The sequence below is a fragment of the Pararge aegeria genome, chromosome 4 (assembly GCF_905163445.1).
Source record: "Pararge aegeria chromosome 4, ilParAegt1.1, whole genome shotgun sequence".
Lineage (NCBI taxonomy): Eukaryota > Metazoa > Arthropoda > Insecta > Lepidoptera > Nymphalidae > Pararge > Pararge aegeria.
Genome location: NC_053183.1, coordinates 8,721,093 through 8,734,718, shown reverse-complemented (window position 1 = coordinate 8,734,718; position 13,626 = coordinate 8,721,093). Strand labels below are relative to the sequence as shown.

The window sequence follows — 13,626 nt, the reverse complement described above, 5'->3', positions numbered from 1 at the left end:
CGCATCACGAACTTCAAGCTTTTGCCTCGATTTATTACTAAATATCGCCAAATCCATTCTTTAAAATTGAGTTCAATAAACTGAAAAGAAATAAGCTTAAAATATGATTCCATATATTGCAAAAGTTATGTACACATTTGTCCGTTCGTATTTATTCATCGAATCGTTTTTTCAATTCGTTTTTTTTCTTGAATAGAAAAAGTTCCCGTGCCGTTCTGCGGAATATGAGTATGGTAGCATGAGATGTGCGCTCAGTGATTCAGATCGACGCACTGCGCAACATTTTGTGCAACTAGTCGATACACCTGGCACTGATTACTTTGAGGTGAGTTGGTAAACTAACTTTTATTAGAAGAATTATTTATTTTACTCTTTAAGTGTGCTAGGTACTGATTTAATGCGTTTTTGAGGTTAAACTTAAAATATTAATTGTTGCTGAAAAGTTAATTAACGACACTGCTGGCTAAGGACGGATGAGATAAGAACTGTCAAACTTGTGTGCTAACCTCGCTAGTACAATTAAATAGTGAGCTTCACTCCTAAGAACAAGCCAAGAATAATTTTAGAATGTCGAGAACGTTATGAATGCAGAAAAATTAGAAAATTGTTGCCCCTTTCCCCCATTTCAACGGAACGACGTAATCGCTGGTAGCGTAAATTCTGCGAAGCTACTCAACGTAAATACCATGTGTTGTCGTGTAAATAAACAGCGTTATTATCACCATTATGTATTTTAAGTGATTTCTGTGTGGTCGTGCAGAATTTGTGCCTGAAGGCGTCTCAAGCGTGCAAGGGGCCAAGAATATTTACCGCGCCGCGTGTAGGTGTCGCCGAAGACAAAGTGGCCCAGTATGCCAGTCTACACTACTACACTGACAAGGAGTTACAGGTAAGGCTTTTAGGGACATTCGCCAATACTTAACGCCTGCTTCACAGGTATTATATATGTATACGAGTACAACATGTATGTGTTGACATATAACTACTTATTTATGGATTGCGATAACTCGCTGACATGCCATTATGCAGATAAATCTAGTTTAGTGGCCATAGCTTGTAGGGTCCATAAAGTATGGTATAGGGGATATAAGCTTTTGTATATATATTTTACTATTCAAATCACAAATATTACACCTAAGCTTATTAATCAGTAACTATAATTATCACAAGTAATAATACATCACAATTACTGTTCACATTTTCGATTACATTGTTTCGATTTAAAACGTAATTTTGGTTTTCATTGGGTGTAATATTAATATGTTAAAACACTCCTTGAAATTCTTTTGATAAATATTGATATCTTGTAAGGTTAGTGTAGCTCTCGTATGATGTCCATTTTTACCATTTGTGTTTGTATTTTGAGTAAAGTATTTCGCAAACAGGTGACGTCGGAATCTGCCTGCAAACTGGCATGCGAGATCGAATCGGAGTTTCTTTGCCGGTCATTCCTCTACCTAGGCGCACCTCATTCAGCCGCATACAACTGCCGTCTCTACCATCTCGACCATCATACACTGCCTGACGGGCCATCCGCATATCTTAATGCTGAGCGACCGCTTATTGATGACGGCGAGCCCATCGGAAAATACTTCGAGAACTTTTGCGAGAGTAAGTACCCTTTCTTTACTTATTCTTGTTTCTTATAGTGTAGCGAAATAATAGATGAAACTAATTTAAGAAACGATATCGAGAACGCAATGGAGAATATTCCAATTTTGTTGCTAGAGAAAAAGAAAAAGGTTTGCCTAATTTTACCGAGATGTTTTGCATTTTTGGCTCCTTGCATTTTTGCATTTTTACTGGAAACAAGCGGCCCAGAACCCTGGATTTTGGAATCCGACGTCAATCGGTGGAAATTTTGCAGATTATGATGTATGTATAGTATTTAGTATTTACTTACAGTTTTGTAATTACCGTTTATTTCTACTACCATGATTTCGATTTACAACTCGATAATAAGCCAAGGATTCGGTTGACGAATAACAGTAGTTAAAACATTTAGTTTTTCAAATAGACGTAGCGACGTGAAAAATTTAAATTAAAGCGTTTACTTGATTGTGAGTTTAGGTAGAGCATACAAAGAATCATATTTATTTTTCCATACAAACTATTTATAAACAATCTAAGTGTTTACATATGACAACCCTATTGAAGATAAAAGACCGACACGTGCATAGTCCCTACACTGCGCGTCACGTACTTAATAATGCGACAGGAGTCACTTGATTTTACTTTTGCATATGATTTTAGGGCTGTACCTGATTTCTTTTTGTAAAAACAATGGCAATGGCTAACTCAAAAACTATTAGCGCTTTGGTTGGTTTCACAGATAAGTCTTAGAGATAGTAAATAATGTGCATCTAAAGTATTATTTCAGTTTTCAAGTTTTTTACACGTTGTATATGTTAAACAATGTAGTAATTAATGTAAAAACAATAATTTATTATTCTAAAACCAAAGTGTATCTGTTAATTACTAGATTAAATTTAGCACAGACCTAGATTGCATGCTGGAGACGGAAGTAGGATATTTTTAGTCCGAGAAATTAATCGGTTTCTGCAGGATGTCTTATAATCTAAATCAAACGAGAGCGGAGTAGTGGCCGAACAGCTAGTTGAATATAATTAATACGTATTTTTTAAAAACCCCGATTCTCTTATCGTAACACCCCGTTATTAACAAAGAGCGTAGTCAAAAATTACAGTTAACACTTTCTTTATCTGTGGCAGAAAAGTTCTCGCTCATTAAATGAGCGCTGCGGATTTAAATGGGAGGTCCCAGGTACAATCCCCTGTCGGGAATCTGGGAATTATTAATTTCAGATTTTGTTTTTGGTCTGGTAGGAGGCTACGTAGCCAGATACCTTCCTGCCGACAAAGACGCGACGCTAAGCGATTTAGGGTTCCGGTACAATGTCGTGTAGAATGATTACAAAATTAACTCAAAATACTAATTAAACACTCAAGGGCGCGGTTAAGATTTTCATTATTTAATAAATCGGGTTTCATAGAGCTTCAACATCCGTACCGATTTACATACACACTTAGTAGATCTAATCGTTGAAAAAGACATAAACGCGTTGGGCTTCTCAAACGTAGCGTTTATTAGATTTTTATATACAATGTTATTAGTATTCATAATTACCCGATTTAACACACCGCTTACAGTAAAATGTACTTATAATTAATTTCGTAATGTAATAAATATTTCTCATTTGATTTTTAATAATATGCATGGGATTAGGAAAATTGTAAACCAACTAGAATGTATCAGTACGATGCTTATAATACTTATTATCTAAGTCGCTATTTCAATTGATTTCAGAATCATAACAGATAATAAACATAAATCTTGCATATTATAGCAATCGAATTACCAATCATTTACGACAGGCCATAGATTATTATAGAAAAGTTATTTAAACTAATGCTTTTATTACTCGCCTTTCATTAGTGACCGACCGGAAACTTGGGATATGCATTTCCAATTACAAATACGTCCGTAAAAAAGGCTTATTAATCAATACAAATCAAAGACTTTCAATACTTATTATTCCTTGAAGGTGGAGTACGAAAATAGATGCAGAATGTGATCCGCCAAGTTAATAATAGAAGCAAGGCGTAAAATTAGCCATTTTAAAGAGTTGCTTGACAGCATATGCAGTTCTAGATACTCAATGATGGTACGCAAAGATTAAGGGCTAATGGAAATAGTAAGTAATTGAAGAGTCATTATTCTAGACTCTTTTGCTAGTAATTGCCGAGGGTTTTTTGCCCTTCCTTTTATAGACTAACTGAGGCGTGGATTTACGCTGTCAATTATTGTGATGCAATAATTTGCTACGTGAAGTACAAATAGATTTCGAACATTGCTGGCGGACAACTCTTAAATAGAAGCAGTGTTTAATAAGTTAAAGCCTAATGTTACTGTGTAATTATTTACTGAAGGCGTGGTAATTAATATTTTTGTCACGTAAGCCCCGGATGTGAATCACAAGATGGTACGTGTATAACATTTATAAGTCGAGATTTTGTTTGCTTTGTAAGTATGAAAGCTTTCGCAAGCCTAACTCCACTCCAGACTTTTAATTTCAATTCGAGTTTTGTTTTTAAACGATTAGAGTCGTTAAGGCCGTGCGGTGACGGCAGATCAGGATACGGATGTCACCACCCTTATTCTTCCCGTAGTTGTCGTACGAGGCGACTAAAGGAATATAACAAAAACGGGCAGCAGCGTCCTGAGTGCTACTACTACCGGCTATTTGTACGACCTGTCTTTGCAGTGATTATGGCTCTCCCAAGGCTTTTAATTACATTACTCACTAATATTTTTAAAGTTCTTGTAGTACCGTCTCCTATATGAAATTGGCAACCAGTATTTAGGATGCACCTGCACGAAAAAACAATCTGGTATTTTCCCGAACCATTGGTGTAAATTTTTCAGCCAAGACCTTCTTCTTGGTTTTTTTACCGGCTATTTACCCGTTAATGTACTGAAGGAGGTTATATTTATCATTTCTCATATAACCAAAGTAGAAAGAAGTCTTTGTCTAAGCTCTGTAATACTCAAAATAATATGCTGTGGGTGGGCACCCATAAAGTTCTCAACATACAGAAATACACGAAATTTTGAAAGCTTCTATCCAAACTACCCAGGTAAAACTGAACACACCCGTGGACCAACAATTCTAATTATTTAATATGTCGGTTGAATATAAAAGCATGTGTATTTTCTTGCGTGTTTTGATTTTGCTTTTCTTTTAAAGTTTAATTTTAAGTGTTTGTTTTCCATGAAGCAAATAGCTAGAATAATTGAACTAAGTATATAAAATTATGTTTTGGTTACATTCCATGTTATTCTCTTTTTTTGAAAATGGGCTCGTTTAACGTATTTACCTAGACGTAAAATATGAAGTAAGTAGGTACCTACCAATATATTTCGCGACGACATTTCTAGAACTTTTCATAAACACAAATTTCGCGACAAAAATACTGAATTCAAACCTAACGTTCTTATAATGCAAATTTCAATGTTGAGGCTTTACTTTTGGAAAACTTGCGTGAGGCAATAACACCTACCGTACCAACACGGAATTAAAAGGATAAATTAACAGTTACAAGGTGCTACGACCTTACCATAATGATATTAATTAAGAAACTACATTAGTTGGGATAGCCTGTGAAATGGTGCACGTACGAAAATTCGTTCCAGCAACAAACGCAATATATTGATATCATGACTGACAATAGCTGCCTCGGTGGTCCGCAATTAACGGTTTACGTTTGTGCACTGCAGAGATCTTCACAAGTTACGGTTAGACAAATGTATGTGATAGAGAAAATATATAGCACATTTATAAGTGGTATAGGCCTCGTCCCATGGTCAGTCTAGGCAGACGAACTGTTGTAATTATATTTATTATGTTATAGTAGGTTATATAACAACGAAGGTATATATGAAATGAACTGAAATATTTTCTGAGGGCTTGACATACCACACTCACCGTTGTCACATTTTAATATAATATACAAGTTCTGAATAAGTTTCGTAGACGTAGACTCTTTAGATGAAGGATGGGCAATAACTACTGCTAAATACATAATAGTTTGTTTTATTTTATTAATTACTAGCTTTTACCCGCGGCTTCGCTCGCGTGGTAATTTGAAAAACTTTGCTTTATTAGCAATATGGGCTATTTTGTATCCCGAAAAAATGCAGGCTAGCAAGCAAGCAAGCGCGAGCGCGAGGGTGTGCGTAAACGTAGCCTCCCATAGGATCTGCGCATTTTTCAGGGATAAAAAGCCTATGTCACTCTCCGGCCGATAAACTATCTCTATGCAAAAATTAACATCAATGCGTTGCTCTGTTGCTGCGTTTTTGATGGACAAACATTTCGCATTAGTATGGAAGTATGAATAGCATTTTGATTTACCGGACTTGCCTACTTTAACTTTTTGAGCATAAAGCTATTACACGATAAATAACGGCAAATCGGTATTCAAAAGAACGTGAAGAAAAACACTAATAACTTCATTAATTCACCGTAATTTTACCCACGGATGGTACTGTTAAAAAGAGAGCAATTAAACATTACTTCTCACCCATGTTCGTGGGAATACATTAGTGCATTATTTTTTTAAAAATTGCAATACAAATAAGTTTAATGTCAAAAAGAGGTGGCCATTAGACATGGATTGGTTTTGATGTCACTTTTTTGTTGGGACTTTCATGATTGTGTTGCCATTAACGATCATTAAAAGATTTTAGGATTCTACCAGCCTTAGTCGAGATTTAAATAAAACAAATATGTTTATATGAAAACGCTTGTCTGGTATATTTACCAAACAAAGCTAGTCATAAACGAAGCTTGTTAGTTCCAGCAGCTAAAGTCACAGTTACTGGCTGGTTTATTTAATTAAAAGGCTGGCATTCAACCTTTAATGTAAACATAGGCAGTTATCGAGAAAGAAACAGTTAGGCTCCGCTACAGGGGAGCCTGGATTGCTACTCCATTACGTGGGTACTGCTACGACATTTAGATTGTCATCTATTGCTAAAGGCCAGCTTCGGTGCACACTGAATAACATTATATACCGATACGCAAAACACCGTTATATTCGAACTAGATCCCTTATATTTCCTTTTATATAATGCAAGGCGTAATTGCAAACGCTAAATTAACCTAATACCTAATGATAATCAATATCCCGCCGTAATCGAATAAAGTCTAACAGTGTTTGCAAATCTTCGATCAATTATGTACGGGATACTCTGTTCCATACAAAATCTAACAATAAGTTTTTAGTTTTTTTACCGATGGTTACAGTGGCGTAAAAGCACTACCTACCCCTTAAATAACTCTTAAAGAAGGAGCAGTTTTCCATTTTATGCTATCTTCCTGGTCTATGCCTACCCTAGTGAAAAAATTTACACGTACGCCACTGGTTATGAATTAAGTGATTAAAAACATTGAATACAACAATATCTTTTACTTTTATTGCTTTTCTTACGTTAAGCACGAACACATTAGCTTTTTAACTAAGAAACCATCGCTTTTATATGTTAGATACTCTAAGTAAACTAACAGAAATAAATAATTTGTGAGTGAAACTCACCGTCACATTTTGAGGTCTCACAAGATATTGTATACTTAATATCCACCTGTAAGGTTACTGTAATTTCAAAGTAAAATGCAATTCTAAGCTAGATTATCGATACGAGATGATGTGCAAATCAATAACATGAATCTAGAAATTATAAAAGACCTTAGTTATCATCCTTTCGTTAAAAAGTCATGGATTTGGAGTATTAACATTTCTTAATACGGTGTTGCCACGATAGTTGGTAGGACTGGCGACTAAAGCGACCCGGTGAAAAAACAAAGAAGAAGAAAAAGAAAAGATGGCGCGGGAAGCGACAACGGTGGTTTGGGATTATTTGGCGAGTTTTTAAAAGAGAAAAGGGAAAGGAATATAGTAGCAAAAGAGTAATAATTTTAAGGATTTAAAGTGGAAGTTTATTGTTAGCGTAATCGACAAAAATATATGTTGGTGTATGATTCTGAAATTGGTTTTTTATTTGGACTGGAGTATACACACCTACAAATAACCAGGATGACGGAAAACAAGAAATTGGTGTGTAGTTATTCACCAACCCAACTACTATTTGATACAACGTTTATTAGTAAGGTTCCTAGTATATTATTGAGAAGTTGCATATTAAACAAATTAAAGAAGAATAGGCGCATCAACGTCTAGTATATCTCGACGTAATTTCATTATGTTTACAATGTATCTAGAATTTGCTGACTCACGGCAACAGTTGCATTTTGGTGCAAAAAGTTCTTAGCCAGGGCGTCGGCATCGCCGCTCGTGCGTGCCTCATAACGGTGGTGGTATACGAAATTGAAAATTAGTTTCTGCGGCGCCCGTGAACTCAGCTTCGTTTTACTCCACTGGGCTTAGTAAAATTTAGCTAGCTAGCAATCGAGGAGTCATTTTTGCATGACAAACTTTATAAAATAAATAACCCGAATAAATCTTTATATAGATACCGAATATAGATATCTCTTAGTTCAAAGGTCATATAAAACGTAAACTTATAGAAAATTCCTATCATTATATTAAGGATTACATAAAAGATGAAAAAGCTTGGGTACGAATTGCACTAACTTTCATAGCTTATTAATAAATCGACTGTGAGATGGTAATAAAAAAAAATACCCGGCTAAGTTTTTTATGGGCCTTCTTTAAGCGCGGCGCGTTAAGAATTTTCTTTGGTTCTTTAGTTTAAGTTACCGAATGTGGTTTTCATCATCACCTCGCAATAATGGAGGCATATGTATGAACACTTCAGAACTGAATGTAAAATTACTATACCGACAAAGCATAATGGGCCAAATGTGACTTATTTTAGAGTCGCAAATTCTGTTTTCCGATTTTTATCATACACACGTTCTGCCTAAAAGCCATAACTAAAGAATAGTAGGGAATTTTGTGATTGAATGCATACGGAATAAGATTCATTTTATTTCGATGTTTAAGTATTTCCATACTCGAAAACGACTCATCGATTGCGAGCGAGCAAATCTTTTATTAAAGCTACAGTACTATTTCAGTTGTAATTGAATCGAGATGTATAAGGAATGCTGATGCCGTTGTTTGTAAATCGTTATTTAATTTACGCCGCATGGAATTACAAGAAAGGAAGCGTCTTGTCCTAGTGAAATATATCAAAAACGTACTGCTACAATACTACAAAAATATACTAATACAACTTAAATATGTTCTCTTCTTAACTATTTAATATTATGTTTTATTGAAAAATCTTGTACCATAAAACAGGGATTCTTTTAAATTTAATAGCTAACACCTTGAAGTACTCTTTTTTTAAAACATCATTCATTGTTAAATGCTGACGTGACAGACGTTGTACTGTTCATTTTTTACCCTTAATATATTTCAAAGAACATAAAGAACCAAACAAAAAAGAATAAGGCATACCCCATCGTTCGAACTTCGAAGCGTGAGTTATGGCCGAGAGTTCGTACAAGAATGCCATAGAAAAAAAGCAATTTCAGCCCATTTTCCAATTTGTCACTCTCCAAAACCATATAACGACTATTAGGATCACTAGTTTTCAAATGGTGTATTTACTATCAACAGGTATTTAATTTTTATTTCTCTTTTATATGTAGAAGATTAAAATAAAAGATACACGTATAAAAAGCTCGTAAATCAACTACCTAATTTATTCGTTACGTGTCAACAAACTACATCAGGTGAAGTGCATAATAGGTTTATTAAAGCCTATCAGTAACATGGCAACAGCCTGGCCTTGCAACCAGTACCTCGGGTCGGCGTACGCTCCGGCAACTACTTATAACATTGATAACGAGTAGGTACCTATGTAATAAGACCCTCATTACGTTCGCTTCTATTGAATTAATTCTTTAAAAGGATTACATTGGCAGATGTTCTATAAGTCGTTGTAATCCAGGATCTGACATCTGGATTTCCTATGCGATTATTTTACTGTTTTAATTGTAATTTTTCATTAAACTGAAAGTTTGTCAGCCTACAATGCATTAATGACTCTTTACCTATTAGCTCTATATCGTCAACATTATTTCTGAAGCCCAAGGATCTATAATAAGTGTGATTATTGGTACCCAATCTAATATAGAAAGACATAAAATTACACTAACAATAGAAAAATGGTATTTAATAAATTGAAAGTTTTATTATAACGAATTCAAAAAAAACTACACAATTAAAAAAATTAACATAATAAACATTATTAAATTTGGAATACTAATAGACTCATTATCGTACAACCAAGTTTCACTCAACATTAAAATTTGAGATTTTTGTACAATTGAATCAATTAAATCACCGGAATGAGCCCGCAGACTGACAACTGTAAGTGTACACTGTCAAACCTTATAGCTTAACTTTAGGGGGCCGGTTTTTTGTGACACTTTCATTAAAAAATCAAGAACTTTTACTTTAAAACTGTATATAAAGAGTAAAAATACTAGTAATAATAGCCTAGTGTGTTCTAACGTAACATTTCTGATAATAAGGATTAAGTAAGTAAGTAGGTAAGTAGGACGGTTTTTTCATATATCACTTAAGCATAATGCAGGACAATATCAATTTACTCAGCAAAATTGTTCTACATTAACGTGTCCTTAATATACTATAATGATCTGCTGTAAACAGTTGGTGGCCTTGAGTGTCCTTGGTAAAGCAACTTGTGATACGAGTCAATAACCTGTTAATTGCTTCTATGTAATACCACAGGTAATAATTGCTATACATTTTGCCTACATGTAACTCACTTGTGTAAAACATTGTGGTGTTGCCATAGCCTATTTATATAGAAACACTAGAGAGAAGTTTGTTTAATCTGTATACAATATAAATAAAGCGTATGTTTGTGTCTGCAAAACTCAAAAATCAGAAATAGTACGGTCTTGAAATTGCAGAAAGTTACATTTTCATATAGAATGTGTCTATATACTTTTTGTGGCTATGCTCCTACGGGAACGGTAAATTCCAAGCGGTTTGCTAACCACAGAAAATCGTGGCCCGGTTATAATAGTAAAATTGCATGAGTATTGCCTGAGAAGCACGTAAAAATATAAAATCTTATAGGCAAATCGCACATACGCAATTTTATTAAATTTACGTATAATGGATGGTTCCGGTCAACTAAGTAAGGAGACAGGCCCGGGAGAAATTATTTATTATTTTTCAATATTTAGATTACTGGCAAAAAGATTTTTTAAATGCGATAGTTCAGAGCTTTTAAACAAACTCTTCAGCTTTATTATAAATAAAAAGATAAATAATATTGCGTGTGTGCGGTGCCACAAAAAATCCCGCTGCCGCAGCTTTGTCAGCGAGATTGTACGTTTATAGAAAAGGACTGCAGTTGGAAGTGAATTCATGCTGACAGCATTTCCTCTTTGGAGGACAAGACTTATATGCTGTCCATTATACCACGCCAACTATTTGATGAACGGTTATTTCTTGCGTTTGTGCGAAATAAAAGACACGCTATTGCGTTAGTGATAAGCGCTTGCCAATAGCGAGACGGCCTTGGTTATGCCATAGCTATTGCATCTTGTAATACCAGGTCAACGACTGCGATTACAGTAGCCAACTAAAGGTATGCACGTAATACAACCCCTATTATTGCCTTGATGGGTAATCTAAAATTAGTTCTGTGAGTATCTCTCTGTGATAAAAGACGGGTATGTTTAGATCGCTACGTCATTTAGAAGATGATTGGAGATAGGCTTTTTCAATTATAAAATTCCCATCTTGGGATATATACTTATAAGTGCTGCATATATTCAAGATTAATTTACATTCGAGAATAAGAATCTTAGTATTGTTAGCCTTTGATTGCTGCAACTTCTGCGGGCTCAGGTGCGCTATCTAGGAGTAAGACTGTCTTTAAAGATCGCACTCACTCGAATAATCCAATCAAACTTAAAATAATAATAATAACGTTTAATTCAGATAAATATCCATAGCTACAACAATAACAATTACCTTATTTACTATATTATAAACTAAAATTGGCCTAACCTATTAATAATAAATAATTAGGAATCTCCTAACTATAGTAAGTACCCACTTGAGCACTTGGTGTACCAACCCAGTGCTCCATATAGGTATACATCTGTATACCTAGGAATATTAGGCGTTTCTTATTTAGGCATTACCTTGTTCGTAGTTAGTAAAAAACGTGTGTGTACTTATGTACACGCGTTAGAAGTTATATTTCTTTGGCGTAACAAGATAAAAATGTTTTTAAAAATTGTATCTTACGCCTTATTCTACGTTTGTAGAAAAAACGACACTAACAATAGAAAAAAGGTATTGTTTGAATAATTGAAAGTCAACTGTCAAACCTTTTTTAGAAAAACTAAAATGTTGACTATTGCTAACTTCATGGTGTCGGTTTTTTTTAACGGTGTGCGCGTGCATCGTAAAAATTTACTCTCTCCATTTTTCCCTAAAGCGCCAAAAGAAGTATAACTTCAAAAACGGGCGTTAGTGTTGCTAGCATGCAAATACATTTACTCGGGAACACAGCATTAGGAGCTCGTTTAAGCAAACTTACCAAACTGCTCTGTTTGCGATAAAAAAAACGCTAGTGCATTCTTTCGCAAGCAGCACTTAACAAATTTTTTGTTACGTGCTCACAAAACTGATCTGTTTCCGAACGAATGAGCTTGCGTTACAAACGACCGTAAAACAATTGTGCGAATGCTCCCGGTATGAACACTATTGGTTAAAATACGCAATTCGAGCGAAAGAAGAAACCATTTATTTAGATAATAATTTATTATATTTATAAATAAAAGATGCAATAGTCAAAATTTCACATTCAACACAATAATGTTCTACAGTTTGTTTACAATAACTCAAAATAAAATGGAGTTCAAGCGGAAACCTTATACCAATAAAATAAGTAATAGTATAAGTATAAGTAGTGCATTAAAACGTACTGATAGTAAAAAATACAAATAAATTTAATGCTAATGTAATGCAATTGTTATTGCATACTGCGTCTTAATATCTTTATTGTGAACTATCGGTTGTATTTCTTAAACGGGAATCCACATTTTCCAAATAGGGCGCTTTTATTTATTAATACGTAACAGCTGAACAGTTACTTAAATTGCTCGTTAAACATCTCTGTTATCTTTTTACCCATAAACTGCGTTAACTGGATTTCTATGAAAATGCAACGGTCCATCACCTTTATTGAGTTCTGAAAATGGTCTCAGCTTCCGTTCGGTTGATTAGGAAATAAACTGGAGAAAACATTCTTGGCATGGCTTTTACTCAATATCAAATCAGAGATACGTCTATTGATCTTAATAAAATAAGAAATGAGAACTTATAGGATTTTTGAACTAAAATATAGCACAACTATTCAACGTTAGCTAAGGCCGTTTATACTTCGCTCGAGCTTAATCAGATATTCGAAAGGAATTACAGATACTAATATATATAGAAATATTTTGCAGGCACTTACAATATGAAAACAATATTATATGTCTAAAAATGTCCTCTTTCATCACGAAAAGTCAGACATTAAAAGTTAGTTAATACTTTACGTATTTTTTAAAATAGTTTCCCAAAAAGTAGTTAGTTGTGGAAAGATGAGGTTCTTTGGCAAGGTTAAAAATCTTTAACTTGCATACCTAAGTTGCAAATTGAGATTTGTAATTTAACTTCATGGGTTATTAACATAAATATATGTTATGTAATAACTACATATGTCTCGTCAATGATAACGTATTTTTAAACGAAGCCAGCAAAAAGCTAATCCGCATTAAATTACTCCCAAGATACGAGCGACAGTTTTATTGATGAAGAATATCGCGTTTGCTTTCATTTATCAGCTAAGGTTTGGGGACAATCAACTTATATTTTTGCCGATAAGAAAGTATTGTCTATTATTATACGTACAGAAATGATAGAATAATAGCTGTTCTTAGATAAATAAATAGAAATGATACGAGTAGCGGCCCGCAATCCGCAATCGTTACATACCTAACGGCAAGTGAGTTAAAGTGGACAAAAAGGGGAATTTTGC

General features: G+C 34.4%; 1 protein-coding gene across 1 annotated transcript in view; it reads left to right on the top strand.

Moving 5' to 3' along the window:
* LOC120623513 overlaps window positions 1-13,626 on the top strand; it is a 37,668-nt gene that overhangs the window by 14,793 nt on the left and 9,249 nt on the right. The window contains exons 5-7 of the mRNA XM_039889563.1: window positions 197-325; window positions 761-889; window positions 1,386-1,611. Of these exons, the coding sequence (XP_039745497.1) occupies window positions 197-325; window positions 761-889; window positions 1,386-1,611 (484 nt within the window). The remainder of the gene's footprint in view (window positions 1-196; window positions 326-760; window positions 890-1,385; window positions 1,612-13,626) is intronic.